Here is a 17,034-nt window from a genome sequence, read left to right on the forward strand (position 1 = left end):
ACTAAAGCTCTTTGGGGTCTTTGATAAGTTTTAAGAGTATAAAGGAGTCCTAAGACCAAAGAATTTGAGAACTGCTGTTTTCTGAGAAGAAAGCATGAGCATACCTGAGTGTCATGACTTTTAAATAAAAATAAATCCATATTGTCGAAATACATAAGATAGGATAGTGAAGTTACTCATTTGACCCTTATTAATTCAACACCATAGTGTCTAGGACATGGCAGGTGCTCAGTATATAACTGTTAAATTAATGAATTATATAATGGTGATGATTTACACATTTTAATAATGCTGTGATGATTGAGATAATGTACATGTGTCTGTGTATATTATTAGGGTTGACAGTCATTCACTGACCCTCTTTTGTGTAGGAGGTTTATACATGCCTGCCCCACTGATTCTAGGCTGGGTCATAGAATTTGCATTAGCCAATGGACATAAGAAGAGTGACATATGCCACACATATCTGAGGAGAAACTTTAAATTTGATTGTGTGGTTCTGCTCAGGCTCTTGCTCTTCTACCCCTGCCTCAAGAACAGCATGTTCCAGATAGGGCATGTATGTTCAACCCAGGTTGTGGAATGAGATGATGCAGAACCAACAGACAGTCAGGCTATAGCTGATGCAGAGCTATGTATGGGTCACCTGCAGTGCTCATGTAATGTGAGACTGAAATATATGAAGTTGCTGTAAGCCACCATAGCAATCCTGGCAAACACAGCATGGAATGAGCCTAACATATCGTAGATGTTCAATTAACCTAACTGATCAGTTATTATTTAGCTAGAAAAGCACTGAAGAACTGTGGCTTCATCCTTGAGTGACTGCACAAAACAGGGCCTACCCTGATTAACTAAGTTTATACAGTACCATTGAGAAAACTTTAGGATTTCAGGTAAATAAAGTATGTGAACTAGGACAAGAGTGGTATCAAAGTAGATCTGACCACAATAAAAAAAACAGGGCCATTGTTTACCCCTGAATGCCACAGGAGGGGCTCAGAAATATCTGTAGAGGTCACTGGCAGGTGACAAATGTCCATACTCAGACAGTAGTGCAGTGGGTTATCAGTCCATTTGCCTGTCCTGCCCACAGCCTTTTCTCAGGGAATCTGTTCCAGCTTACAACCTCTGAAGCCAAAAATGAACAGTTGGCTTAAAGCCAATACTAAGCCAAGGACCAATCCTGACTACTGTTTCAAATCTTTGAACTGGAAGATACACAGAATGAATCTGGTCAGACAGTGATGAGTATTGGAGTTGTAGGGTCATAGAGGGATGAGGCAGCCATACTTGCCCGCATGCACAATGACAAGCAATCAGAGAAAGCCCATCTATAGGATCAAACAGAAGTACAAGAAAAGACTACAAACAGAATGAGAGATGAGAGAGTAGCTGCCAGAAAGAAGCTGCTGGCAACCTGTACCTCTCAAGGGTTCTGCATCAACTTCCACAGGTGGCTTCCATGAGATTTCTTCACGTTCTTCCAATTCTTATTTTTACTTGGCATATTTTAAATAGATTTTGGTTCCTAACCACCAAACAATCCTTAAAAGAAATAGTTGTTTTGTTTTACCTCACTAACCCTGACTCCCACAATTTAACTTATTTCTGGTAATTATGAGAGGGCAGGGGTAGTGCTGGGGAATAGAAATCTGGATTATGGTAACAGAATTAGCATTCTATAGCTGAGAGTCCAATGCACTTACAGAAATAACTTCACTTTAAAAAGTGTCAGAAACCATGATCATAAAATCATACTGCACCAAGTACTAAAAGCAGCAAAAATATAAAAACACGCACACACAAAAAAGATGCTACAGGTCGAGAGCCCTGGATTTTAGTTTTTTCCTTTGCCCCCAAGAATCTTTGTATCCTGAGGAATGTCATGGCCTTTTTCTGGGTCTCTGTAAAAAATAGGGAGGAGAAGATTGATAGATTCCCTATAATAATGGAGAACTGAACTGCTAAAACATTTTAAAAGTTTATGCTAACACATCAATTTCTAAAATACAGTGCATTTGTACATTTATTACAAATCACTATGTTTATGGCATATCAGTATCATACATAATTTTAAGTAATGCTATGGCATATTTTATTTTCCAAGTTATAAGTCAATGGCATCAAACCTTAAAAAGAATGGTAATACCTACGTATATGAAAGAGAATAGCTGTTCCTATTTACTTCTAACAAATGCAACTAACTTCCAACTTACTGAAAATTTCAGATCACTGTCATAGTTTATTGTAATAGCTTTTAAAGTATTAAATACATATCAAATGTAAGATCACTAATATGCTTCAATAAAAAGGGAAGTGTACATGGTTTTAATTAAAGTTCTTTGGGAGTTCTAGGGTGGGTTTATGATCAGTTTTTATCTAAGAACCAAGTGTGATGTTCCTTAGCTTTAGTCCAGCCTCAGAAACACTTACTTGCATATCCTCCTTTCCACATAACTATTTTGAGAAATTAAAGAGACTTTATTTCTCCTTATTGAAGTTCTGCCTTCCCTTGTTCTTTGAAATAGATACTATCCTGCCACTAGGGGTGTGGCTAAGGGAAACACTCTTTATACTTGGCAGGGCAAATAAAAGGTTAAATTGGGGTCAGGTACTAACTTTTCAGAAACTATGGATTGAAAAAAAGAAAAGCTGGGTACTTTCTTAATCTTGTTCACCTGCCTTTTACTCAGTCTTGTTTCTTGTCCCGTATTTTTCTAAACAAAGAACCACTCTGACAGTGTATCAACATATTTCAGTACAACACAACAGGCATTCTTAAGGAGCCACCATGCATGCACACAGAATTCTTCTAGGTGCCGTGGGGATTATAGTGATGAATAGCCATCCTCATGTACATAAGTATGGGAACACTGAGGAGAATCTTAATGCAACTGGAGGACATGGGGAGGACTCATGAAGATGTCCATTTGAGTTTGACCTTAAAGAATGATTAGGGTTTCATATGGTAGAGAGATGAGATTAGGTTGGATGAAAATTTAAGACAAAGGCATAAGAGCCTATATGGTGTTGATCAACCTGGGTGTCTATGGCAAGAGGGAGGAGTGGAATGAGTTATGGAGGGAGAGGAGTTTGAGATCACATCCAGAAAAGCCTGTGGTGCTCAGTGACCATCAACTTTGTGGGACATTTGGATGAAGAAGCTTGGGCTGCAGCAAATATGATGGTTTTCCCCATGGACCTAGGCTGCCTAAGACTAAAATCTAAAACTTATACTGATCATTTTGAAAATAAAAGCAGGTGGTTAGAGTTCCTGTCAATAGAGAACTTAAATGTAGTTGAAATCTGTAATCTCAGCTTTCTTTGACTATGTAATACCACCCAGTTTTTAAACAAAAGTTAAACCATGTCAGTGAATCTCAACCTTTTGAGGAAGCAATGACATCCTCTGTTCATATAAAACATACAAATGTTTTCATCCCAAAATGTCAGATGTTTTTAGATTGAAAAAACAGAGGAGGGACTGTTCTGTTAGAAGTGACAGAAGTGACTCAGGACTGCATAAAAACCAATGGACTAGATAATTTTAATTTTAAGTGTTCTTTCCAGCTACCTCCAAAACTTCATTTCTATGAATGGAAATTCTAAATGTGAGTATCACCTTGTTACCAATTTTAAATCACCCACATCTTCACTTCTCCCTGCAAAAGAAGTATACTATACCACAAACTGAAACTGACTTAAAGGAGTCTAACAATGCAAGGAATTAGAAATCACTGGTCATGCACAATGTGCCAGCTACTACAGTAGGTCTCTGTAAACAACCTGAAGTCCAATGAACTCTGCTGTGCCTACTGTAACATCTGGGCAATGTCTTTTACATATGGAGCTTAGAAATTCAAGAGTCAATGATATCTTACCACAATCCAAATGCATTGGCCTCTGAAGTTCTCCTGGTCTAGTTAGGGTTGTGGAGATATATAACTAGTAAGACCATTAAGTGATAAAATGTCATAATAGACTTAATGAATAATAGATTTATGTATAAGTCTGTTATGCTACCATAAGATATATTTATGACTTACTATATATATTTCATTTCACTAAAGTCATTTTTGTATGTTCAAATAAAGGTTCTAAAATATTTGTACATCTAAATAAGAAATTCTATAATTTATGGAAAAATTACAAAAATCAGGAATGGTAGAGATACCAGCCCTTCCTATAGGGAGCTTCTCCTTATATTTATTACTAGCCAATCTAATCAAAGCTAAATGATTGTGTAAAGTTCCATGATGTATTGTAATTGCTAACTAGGAATTTTTCCTCCATATAAATATTTCTATAATGTTCCATTAATGAAAATGTCTTAAACTGTTATTAATTTTATAATAAGGACTATATAGGTCCCATAACATACATATTATGTTTTATTTTGTATGTTTAAAATTATTCTTATTTTGAATAGTTAAAATAATTAACTGCCAGAATAAAAATAAAATACAGTGAGAGGGAAGGAGAACCAAACTAAAGGAAACATTTTTCCTGACAATAAGAAGTGAGCTACACATCAGTGGTATTAAAGAAACACAGCTTCCCAACTCTGCCATAGCAAAGAAGGGAGTACACGTGGAAGATCTTGTTGGCTGTGGTGAGTCATTGTCAATCATCCCAGTCAGGGAAGGATAAGTGCACAGAGGGGAACACAGAGGCCTGTTTTTTTACCCTCTGCATCGCTGGAAGTCTACCTGCTTTTCTACTTCCCCAGATCCTGTTTCTTCACAGATGAACATTCCTCTCTATCTGTGGTTCTACATGTGGCCTGGGAATCTGTAACTCCCTTCATACCAAGACTATGATGCCAGTAATTCCTATAGTTGTTTTTTAAATAAGTTATTAGCATTCACACCCAAATGATGGGAGTCACTTCTCTTTTCATGTTTCTGTCAATCATTCCCTTCCAGGCAGAGAACCTGCATAAGTCAATAGTCAGGCAGGCTCCCAACGAAAAGCTGCTTTCCCAGTTTCTTCACAGGGAAGAAGACATGCTCAACTTATTTCAGAAGAACAATTAAAAAATTAAACACCCCTGCATTCCTATCTATATTTAGGGATGTAAAAACTATAAATTAATATATACTGCACAGTTACTAGTTGGTGTTATCTAAATTAATCCTTATAATTACTCAATAAATAGGTATAACCACCATCCCCATTGCACAGATGAGGCTGTGACACACACAGGGTTCACCAACTTGCCCAGGGTCATCATGCTAATACATGGCAGAGCCAGTGACCTCCAGGTCTGTCATCCAACACATCACAGGACCCTGGCTTGATATGCACATGGCAATCATTAACTACACAGTGCTTAACAAATGCATAGCCTTTTATTGTAATTTTACAGAGTAGGAACACTTTCAAGTATTTCCATATGTGCAATTTTTCTTTTGCTAGCATTTTATTATACCTTTCAACATGTATCAAGGCTCTCTAAAGAGTATTTTTAAAATAATTTAGTAAAGTAAAATAAACTGAACTAAGAACAAGAAAGAAAAGATTTCTCAAAGAACAACTATATAAAATAAAGAATATGGCACCTGGCTTATATACCTACCACACATTATCTAAAACTTCGACATAAAACTTATTTTAAGGCATGCAAATTTAATATATTATGAAAGTCAGTATGCAAAGCATATTAAAGTGCTTCTTACTAAGCATGTAACAAAACATACTGATTATGCAAGTACATTTAATTGGATATAATTAAAATAATGACATTTAAATAGTGATGATTTTAAAAAGAAAAAAATAGAAGTTGGAATTAGCCATGAAATGCATTCAAAATGCTAATGAAACTTGCAGTGTCGTTAGCACTTTAGCACACAATACTTCTAGCTTAGGAAAGAGCAGCCGCTGGCCACTTTTACTCAGTTCTAAACACGTAGTTTAGAGATATGTTCATTCAGTGACAAATGATTTATTGGAAAACACAATACTTTGCGCTTACTCTGATAAATAATTTAAGAATTACACCAGAACCACTATTTTCTTCCAAGGAAGGCATCAAAATGACAAAAAAATAAAGCAAATTTTCTGCAGGAAGAGCTGTGCCTGGTTAAATGGACACAATCTCAGAAGCTCTCACCAATGTCATTCTGATTTAAAGACATCAAATTTAGGTTTTCTCTCAACTCTGGTAGCTTTAAAGTGGCTGAAGGAGACTAATGGCATGTGAAGAGAACAGGTCTGCAGCTGTGTGGCTGTATTCACTTTACTTGGTTTAAAGTTTCAAAAGAGTCTACTGTCCCCAACATCACTGAAGAAGGGATGGTAGGAACAGAATTCAATAGGGTAGAAGAACCTGAAACTTCTATTAAATTACTCTTCTGACCTCTTTGTCTAACTCACTAATAACAATATAGAAAAGGTGATGTAAGAGTAACTTTCCTTAAATTACCTTGACATTAAAGCTTACTACTGTAGGAGAGATATGTTTCAATTTTCTATTTCATAGAAATGGATAAAAAAAGCTCTGAGAGTTATGTAGGGGACTATTCTGTGTGGCGTGGGCCCACCCCCCAGTGGCAAACATTTACTGCAAAGTAGCTTCCTAAAATCCGTGCTAAACCTTCCAAGGACCAGTGTAACCGGTTCAACTACTTTTGCCTTTTCATTTGCAAATATCCCTCTTCTGTGATGTGACTAGCACTATTGCCTTCCTTTTCTGTAAAAGGTAACCACCTAAAGCGAACCTGTGCATAGTAAATGAGGACCATCATGTAATGGACAGAGAAACCCAATAAAGGCCTGTCATGGAGGAGGCTGTGGCTTTTTGCTCCCCTTGAGAGAAAAGCCATGCTCTCCCTTTTCCTCCATCCGACTCAGTAGTCTATGTGAATGTCTCATTTCATCCATAATGATGCAGACACTGCGGGCCGGTGTCTGCATCAAGTCACACAAATCTAAACCTAAAATTTTTTAGGAGAAAACTAATATCACCAATTAACTCTGGCAATTAAAATACAAATAAAAAGGTCATAATACCATTTACTGAAGAGGCAACTGAGAAAGAATTTAAGTGTCTGGACTAAAGGCACAGAACTAGGGACACAGCAAAAGGATGGAACAAAACTGGAATGAGAATCATAAATCCCAGGTTGAATTCTGGGTTATAATCACTAAACTCGACTCAGATATACTTCAAATTCAAAACACTGCAGTGAAGAGATCACAAAAAGATCAGTTAAAATTTGTAAGGATTAGGGACCCTTTTAGGGATCTCTCTCTTTTTTAAGAATTTACCTTAATCAGATTTCAATGCAAGAAGGACTCCAAACAACTTAAGGGCTCAACATGGGAAACTTTTTGATAGTAACAACATTCCCTAGGATCCACAAACTGGGCATTCCAACCTCTCCAAACAGCACATGATGCCTACCACTGGCTTTCAGAGTGTGTTCATCCCACATGTTGAAAAAGCACTGGTTGAGCTGAGTGAAAATAAGAAAAATAATATCAATTCTCTAGAGGCATTAACATTACAAAACCTTAGAATTCACCAAGATCAAGACAAAATAAGGATAAAGAAAGGAATTAATGAAGATCAACCATATTCAGTAGAATAAATACAATTCCTGTCAAACACTGTAATAGTCCAAAGTCACTTTGACTGATTGGCAGCATCGAATTTAGCAAAATGGATTTCTCTTTTAAGATGCAGTTGGTTCTTTTCCAAGAGCTCTGGTTCATGGAGTTCCTCCCATGTACCAGATGTCTGTCCCCAGGCTCTGAAACATCTACCAACCCACACTGTTGGCTTCCCACTACCATGACAATGCAGTATGGAAGGGACCACACAATAAAAGAATTCTTTAAAATCTATTGTTTATTGAATCATTTAACTTCAGGTCAAATAGTGAGTATAGGTACACTAAAATACTTTGGAAATGAAAATTGCAACTACTACTAAGAAATAAGTAAATCAAAACACAGGGTTTATTTGTAAAAAGCAAGGGAGGGCATTTTCTTTTGTGGGTTGACAGCAAAAAAGAAATAGGAGAGAATTCCGTTACTGTATTGCTAGAGATGTTACGTGTTAGTACAGTAAACACTCCCTTTGCTCTACATGCAAAATGTAATGTGTCTGCATAATTGCTGGTCAGGTTATTAAGCTCTGAAAGTACCTTACCTATACAGGTATAAGATTTTGAATAATGTAATTGTTAGATATTAAAGGAAAAAAGACCTAGGTATGAACCAAAGTAAAGAATCAATAAAGAAGTAAAGCTGATTTTTAGCTCTCATTTTTAAAAATATAATAAAGTATTGTCACAGCTGAGATGCAAAGTACTAAAACAAACAAAAAAAATCTGGGTAAAATTCTTCCCCTAACTCCCAGGCATTTCTCTCTTAAAAGGGTAAAGACAAAAACAGGAACATCTCAGAATGAAATACCTTTCCTTCCTGGAACTCTAATGGTAACACTGTATTATGGGGAGCTTCTACAAAAGATGCAGAAGGCCTTAGCACTTTCATGTTGTACCAAGAGTCAAATAAAATATCCCTCATATATATATATATATATATATACACACACACCTATGTATAGTTAGAAAAATAACAGTATTTACAAGTATGTCAGCATGGCATGGTGGTGCAGAGCTAGGTTCTAGATTTAGACTATACTATCACTCCTTGGCCTTTTGGCTAAGATCAAGTGTAGATTTTGACTACAAGTTTGAATATGACTCTAAGAGTTAGTAACTAGGTCTATAATCTCTGGCAAATTCCTTAATGTTTCTGGACTTCAGTTTCCTCAGTGGTAAAACAGAGGCAATAATTATGATTTACCATACAGGCTTGTTTTAAGGATAAATTGAAATAAAACAAAGTGCTTAGAGCATAGCCAGTATATGAGGGAAACCCCAAACACCCCTGAAATTATCTTCTGGAGGGTGAGTCCCTTGTAGTGCAGGCTTCCCCCACTAGGTGAGTGTTCTAGGAACCCATCTATATCAGCGTACCAGCTGGGGTTGTTGTGAGAGGCTTTGTTTGGCTTCAGTTAATTTTTCTGAAGATTCTATCAGTGCATTTGCCCATTTTGTGATGGGTGATTTACAAGTTTACCTGACCACATCATGTAGAGTGTTCAGCAGTTTTTGACCAAAAATGGCATGACCCCCACCCTGGTTAGTGTGGCTCAGTAGATTGAGTGCTGCCCTGCAAACCGATGGGTCACCAGTTCAATTCCCAGTCTAGGGCACATGCCTGGGTTGTAGGCCAGGTCCCCAGTTAGAGGTGTGCAAGAGGCAACCACACATTGATGTTTCTCTTTCTCTCTTTCTTGCTCCCTTCCCCTCTCTAAAAAGAAATAAAATCTTTTAAAAAAAGATAAAAAGTTTTTTAAAAATGGCATGAGTCCTATGTCCCACCCTCCCTATTCACCCAATCTTGCCCCAAGTGATTTTTTTTTTTTTGTTTCCTGGGATGAAAACAGCCTTCAAAGGGAAACTTTTTGCTGATGTGAAAGAGGTGAAACAAAAACAGCAGAAGCACTAAAAGGCATCAAAATCAACAATTTTAAAAACTGTTAGACAGTGAAAAAAAGTCTTGATAGGTGTATCGCATCAAGTGAAGAGTACTTTGAAGGTGACTGAAGTTAAAATATGTATGAATGAATACACAATTTTTTAGAAATAAATTCCATTCTTTTTGGGTCCCCTTTCCTATAGAAATTGCTTAATAAATGTTTGCCATTATACTTTACGTAAATTTTCTCACTGAATTCTTATGACACTTCTGTGAGGTAGGTATTATTACTCTCATCCTACAGTAAAGGTAAGTTAATAATTTGCCCAAAGTCCCACAGAGGTAAAGCAGGATTTGGCACTGGATCTGTCCAATTCCAAGCCTATGTGCTTACTTCTACCTAATACCTCACATGATCTGTACAGGTCTTGCTCTTAAGCCATCATTACATTTATGAAGATGTATTTAAATTACTTTTCAACTGGTCTTACACCCTCAGAATAAACTATATGAGGACAGAATGTGGGTTCTGTTTATTCATTTCATTCCATTAGTCCACTTCTGCCCACTCATCCAGATTTCAAAGCTTCTGTGTGAGGCATTGTTAGGTGCTGGGATATCATGCTGGGTAGAGCCAACAATGGTCCCAGTCCTTATGGAAGTCAAAGTCTACTCAAAAAGACACAATCAAGTAAAAAATATAATTAGAAACTGGTATAGTTGTAATAAAGAAAAAGAGGTGGTGTTAGAAAAGAGCATAGGAGATGGAACTCACTTAGTGAAAGGAAATTGAAGACCTCTCTGAGGAAGGAACACCAGCTGTGATGAGAGACTGAGTAGGAGTTGGAAAGGCAAAGAAATGTGGATTTAAAACAGTAGTGCAGAGGACTCTAAGAAGAGACCTCGGCTGGTGTGTGAGGAAGGAGAAGCCAGTGTGGCTGGAAAGGATCCAGCACGTCTGATAAACGGTGAGCACAGGGCAGAGTGGGATGGGATGAGAAGGGAGAGGCGAGCGACCAAAGCACATAGGAATATCAAGGATTTCAGAGTTCATTTTCAGTACAATGAGAATTACAGTTGCTTTTTAGAAAGATCATTCTAGCTCCAATGTGATGACTACATTGGAAAAGGACAAGAAAAAGAATACAGGAAATCCACTGGGATTCTCTAACAGTAGATCAAGGGAAATGTGATGGTGGTTTGGGACTAGAAGGGTAGCAGTAAGGGTGGGGAGAAGTATACTTCTCTGGAGAAGTATCTGGAGAAGTATATGTCTCCGGAGTTCCAGATATACTGACTCTGCCAGCCTAACACACTGCCCGACAATAATAGGAACTCAGTAATTTGTTGACTGACTGATTCCTCAAGCAGAGCTGTTGCTAGTTTTAAGGCATCCACTAACCCACGGATGCATGACCTCGCCCTGAGCAATATAATCATCTGGTGCACAGGAGACACAGGAAGATGTTGGAGAAATTATCATTAAATTAATAAACCATATGGTAAGACTCCATTTATGAAAACCTCTTGATGCATGAACATATCTTTGTGAAACAAAATGCCTCTTCCACTCTGACCAGGGAAAATTTTAGAAGCCAGAAAACTTTCTGCTGTGTGACTTTACAAGCTTATGAGAGAAATGTATTATTTAAAATAGCCTGGAGGTATGCTGCTAGAAATACAGTAAAACACTAATGGTGCTGAGAGAAAGTCCTTTCATTAAAGGGGAAAAAAGCTGTAGTTAGAGAAACAAGCACACTCATTATTCTACATTCTTCCTTGTAAAAACATGGTCTCATTAATTACTTCCTAAAACAGCAAAATATATTTATTATCTATTAGCAACAAATGCAAATGCAGAGTTAATGTATTATAATCTGATAAATTCCAAAGTCAGGACTGAGAATGTCTTCACTATGTTATTTAATAATTTCCACCTTGTGTCTATAAGATATTTATCTTGCTAAAACTATAAAACAAAAACCACTGGGAAAACCCAAATGTTCATGTGGCTATGAGAACAAGAGAATTTATGATTACAGTCAACTGAATTAAAAATCTAGTTATCAATCCCAACACCTCTAAAAATGTTTTCCCATACTTAAACAGGCCAACAGCATTAATTACAGGTAACAAGGAGTAGTCAGGCTTACTTATAACAGCTGCTCTCTTGCTAGGACTAAGTTAAACCTAAGATATTTATCAATTTCTTAGTAATTAAAGCTTTAATTATTATTAAATTAGTTATAACAGTATGTTGCTTAGGCCAGGGTCACAAGCTCAAGTGTTTGGAGGCACAAATAAAGTTGTTATAGAAAAAGAGTGCTCACTAGTAAAAGGTTCACCCAAGTGTCTTGCACAGCTTTTATCAGAAGGCCACCCATCGGTGCCCCCACCGCTGCTTCTGAAGAATCTCAAAGTATAACAGGCAGACATCAGGAGAACAAGTGGGGCTGAAGTGGACTTCTATGCAAGGAACTTAACAAGCTTAAAATATAATTTGCTTTCTTCCATTTGGTAGGAAACGATTTCCTCTACACCAAGAGTAAAGCTTTATATGGTACTCTACATGCAGAATGTCTTTAGGGTCTTCAAAATGCTTTTTTTTGCAGACCCAGAAAAAGACACATAAAAGTATCAAATAATGTTTTGCTCTTATTACTATAAGAACTATTTTAAAGAATCTTGGTAACCAAGTCAGAAGATAATAGTAAATCTTAGAGGTTCACTGAAATTTAAAGTTGAACAAAACAAAGGTACAAATTGTTCCATCTATCCTTCACCACTCAAGAAAATAAGATCGTGTATTATTAGCTAAAATTCATATTTTACCAACATCTGCTCAAATTGTTAATATTATAATTCACATAAAGAGAAGTGAATAAACTTAAATTTGTTATTCTCATTTTATTAAAGAAGTTCTTCCTTTCTCTTAGTTTGTACCAGTGTAGCTAGTACAAAATTACCTCCATTAATAGGAAAAGTCATTTATGTAAGCAGGGAAAATAAAAGCCTAAGCTTAGACCTTGGACAGCTATTAGTTACAAAAACAAATGATAAAATAACATACCTTAAATGTAATGTTGTAATAAAAGTAAACAAATTTCAGGATGGGACAAAGCAGATCTACAGTTGTGAGTACATGAAACACATTGTATTGTATTATTGTATTATTTTCTATATGAACTGCCTCACCTGTAACAATTAAACAGTATTCAATTCTATAGGAGTATATTGTACAAATCAAATGTTTTCATTCTTATAATTATCTCAGATAAAGACAGCACAACTGAGTAAAAGTTCTCATTGTTGCTAAACAATCTATTCATAGAAAGATAATTTAAAACAAATATATTACAAGCCATCTATGTAAGCAGAAAGGACCAATATTTCTAACCTAAATTAGACAACATTAAAATGAGGTATTTCAGTCAATTCTTGAAAGTATTTTTATTGATTGTACTATTACAGCTTTCCCAATTTTTCTCCCTTTATCCCCCCTTTACCCTGCACCCTCCAACTCTTCAGCATCCAGGGTCACAAGCTTAGTTCATGTCCAGGGTTGTACACATAAACTCTTTGAGTTCTTTGTTTCCTATACCATTTTTGAACTCTCCCCATATGCCTACCAGTTTTGGTTCTTCTTCCCTGTACCTTTTCCCCACTATTCCTCCCTTCCCCCTCCCCATTGAAATTTCTCCATGTGATGACCATTCTCTCATTCTGTTCCTCTTCTGGTTATTTGCTTAGTTTTTGTTTTTGTTACTTTGCTTTTCTTTTAGGTTCATTTGTTGATAATTGTGGTTTTTGTCATTTTATTGTTCATATTTTTATCTTCTTTTTCTTAGATAAGTCTCTTTAACGTTTCATATAAAATAATGGCTTGGTGATGATGACCTCCTTTAACTTGACCTTATCTGAGAAACACTTTTTCTGCCCTTCCATTCTAAATGAAAGCTTTGCTGGATAGAGCATCTTGGATGTAGGTCCTTGCCTTTAGTGACTTTAAATACTTCTTTCTAGCTCCTTCTTGCCTGTAAGGTTTCTTTTGAGAAATCATCTGATAGTCTAATGGGAACTCCCTTGTAGGTAACTGTCCCCTTTTCTCTTGCTGCTTTTAGGATTCTCTCTTCATCTTTACTCTTGGGTAACATAATGATGGTATGCCTTGGTATGTTCCTCTTCGGGTCCAACTTCTTTAGGACACTCTGGGCTTCCTGGAAGTCTATTTTCTTCACCATATTGGGGAAGTTTTCATTATTTGTTCAAATAAGTTTTCAATTTCTTGCTGTTGTTTTTCTCCTCTGGCACCCCTATAATTCGGGTATTGGAATATTTCAGGCTGTCCCAGAGGTTCATAAGCCTCTCTTCATTTTTTGAATTCTAATTTCTTCATTCTGTTCAGGCTGGATGTTTATTTTTCCCTTTTGTTCCAAATTGTTGCTTTGAGTCCTGTTTTTTTTTCCTGTCACTGTTGGTTCCCTGAATATTTTTTTATTTCATTTTGGGTATCTTTCATTTGTTTTTTCATTTTTTGACCAAGCCCAATCAGTTCTGTGAACATTTTGATTACCAGGGCTTCAAATTCTCCATCAGATAGGTTGGCTATCTGCTCATTGCTTAGCTCTCTTTCTGAAGTTTTGCTGTGTTCCTTCATTTGGGCCATATATTTTCTTCTTGGCACAGCAGTCTGGTTGTTCTGGCTGACTTTTTCTTTAATTTCTTGGTTGTTGGAGTTCCATGCAGTTTGATTTTCTGGCACTTCTGGTTGATATTCATTTTAGATCGGTTGTTATCTTCCTTTTGGTTGTGCAAGGAAGTGAAGGGTTTCTACCTACCCCTCCATCTTGGGCAGAACCTCAATCAATTTTAAATAAAACATAGTTTTTAATAGCAAGTAGCACAAAACATAGCATCACTGCTCATTTGAATCAAAATCTCAAACTTTTGGATTATTTATTTCTTTAAGTTATAGGCTGTATAGTGCTACTGCCAAATTCATAATCCTCTGATATTTTTAAAACAGATGAAATTTGCTTCCTTCCTCTAGGGAAATGCCAGACTAGTGATTTCTAAGAAGTATGACTCAATTAGTTTAATTACTTCATGTCAACTTGATAAGTCACTGCTCTTTAATGCAAAAGCTGCCACTTGTAATTAATGACTATTTATATTGTTTGATCAAATGTCTAATACATATAAAATATTGAAAGAAGTTCTGTATATCTTACAGCAGTTCGGTGGAGAAGTCTTGTCCCAGGGGTATGTAAATCTGAAGTACAAGAAACCTCTGGATCAGTCCAACTAGAATGAGAGGGGGAAAATATACATTCATATGTCTAAATCACTTATATGTGCATATAGACAAACATAATCAAAGGTTATCAACAAGCTCAAGCATTTAGCATTTCAGTAACATATAGAACAGAAATAGTACTGCCCCTGAACTACAATCTCATTATGAAAGCAAAAAACTGATGAAAGTCAAATCAAACTCTAACAACAAATGTTGCCTTTTAAAGTTCCATCTGTGGGCTTGGTGAAATTTTTATGAAAATTTTAAAAATATATTTTATTTACTACTTTCAATAAGTTGCAAAAGAATGTACATAGAGACATATAAAATTGAACCATAGATTCCCATCAAGGCAGTCATAAAAGCATTTGGCAATTATTTTTATTCACTGACAGTTTTAACTGTACTAAACAACTTAATAAAAAACAATAGATCAAGAAAAACAATCTAACAACTACAGCTGAAGGTCTGATGAGCCATATTTAGTGTATATGGTTTTAAATATGGTGTCCATATTGAGATGGATGGAAGAACATAATTAATCTAATGCTCACAAATTAAGAACTGATAACTTTTATTTCCTATCACTTTACTTTGATTAAAAATGTTTGTAGAAAAACCAATCCCTTGGCACTTTTGATAGGTAAAGTCTGCAACTGCTTCAAAAATCAATTAATTTCATATTACCTCTATAGATTCACATACTTAATTCTTTTCCTCTAACGTTTTGAACTTTTGCTTGACCTGTCAATTACAATGCTTTTAATGGATTAGGAACTTTTTATTCAGAATTAGTAGGCTTACCAAATTTAAGTATTTTAAAGTAATAATACATGTTTAAATAGTCTATATTCCTTTAGTAAACTGTTTAACAACATTCCTGAACAACTTAAACAGTTCCTATATTGTACAAGGAATTTAGTATCTAAACAACAAACATATTTGATCAAATATGCTTAATATTTCTAAATCAAACATAAAAGGATAACTTTTGCTTAAAATACTAAGCTTAGAGCCATCCATAGAGTAAGCAATCTAACAAAAACAGGGCATAACAGGCTCTGACCTCAGAACATTCTCTAAGGATCAGACTGTACCATATTTATGGGAAAAGCCAGTAGAACAATCAGGGTCCTGGACTACAAAACCAAAATTAGATATCAAAATGAGGCCAACCTAAATAAACCATCGTTAATCAATCTCCCTTGCATCTTCCATTGATTGGCTCTATGGTATTTTTCCACTGCACAATGGCCTCTGTAAATAGAGCCAAGAGCACCAGGATAAATGCAATGCAGTCTTTACAAAAGGTCCCTAATTTAGGTGCTAAATCTCACTGAATCAGCACTGTTCTCTTCAAATACAAAGAGCTACACATACTGGGCATTTTTGTGTGAACATTTTTAGATATGAAAGACACTTGCCCTCAAAAAAGAAACCTTTGTAATTCTACTTTCTCACATATAGAAGCCCTAGTTTCCAAAAGGCTTCACTTCTAAGATTTAAAAAGTATGACAATACTATATGGTGATGATCTGACAAAGAAAAAAGCACTTTAAAAGTACTTTAATAACATCTGGCATACACTGATCCTGTGTGTCAGAAAAGCTGAGTAAACTCTATAGTAATATTCTTTCCAGTGGCTTAGTAAATTCAAATGGACTCTCCATGTCTACATTATATTTAAAATTACTTTAATGCTGAATGTGGAACTACTGTTAGTCAAAAAATGCCATTAAGTACATAAATTCATAAAAATTTAGTCTTTTTACTGAAATATTCAGATTTCTGCAGTTTTGCAATGTTCTCTTCCTGAGACAAACTACCTCTACTTTTAAGGGATCAGGTCATTTTTTCTTTTGAATATTTTAAAAATACATTTAACTTGTAAAATACCACTAAATGTTTAAACAGTGGTTTTACAGTTGTTTCATTATAGAAAATGACAGTTGTACCCCTCATATACATTTTACAGGTGTTATGTTGTCCAAAGAGTACCCTGATAGAGCATGGCTGAAACTATTTACTGGTTCCCGTCACCGTGCTGGCACAAACAGCACACTAAACCACATCTCCCGCTTCAATACAGACAACAGGAAACATTATGCCTTCATTATGGGTTATGCCACATCCCTTGGGCATATTAGGAAACTTGTCTGGGACCTTTTATCTTTCATGTATAAACTAGGTCAATAATTTAGAGTTATAAGTTGTAGGACTATTTATACAAATTAAATTAG

At 35.9% G+C, this 17,034-nt stretch overlaps 1 protein-coding gene across 1 annotated transcript in view; it reads right to left on the bottom strand.

The window, feature by feature from the left end:
* CFAP20DC (CFAP20 domain containing) overlaps positions 1–17,034 on the bottom strand; it is a 245,334-nt gene that overhangs the window by 215,500 nt on the left and 12,800 nt on the right. Inside the window, 1 exon segment of the mRNA XM_036030972.1 lies at positions 14,730–14,802. Within this exon segment, the coding sequence (XP_035886865.1) occupies positions 14,730–14,802 (73 nt within the window).

Source organism: Phyllostomus discolor, chromosome 7, assembly GCF_004126475.2.
Source record: "Phyllostomus discolor isolate MPI-MPIP mPhyDis1 chromosome 7, mPhyDis1.pri.v3, whole genome shotgun sequence".
NCBI classification, from domain to species: Eukaryota; Metazoa; Chordata; class Mammalia; order Chiroptera; family Phyllostomidae; genus Phyllostomus; species Phyllostomus discolor.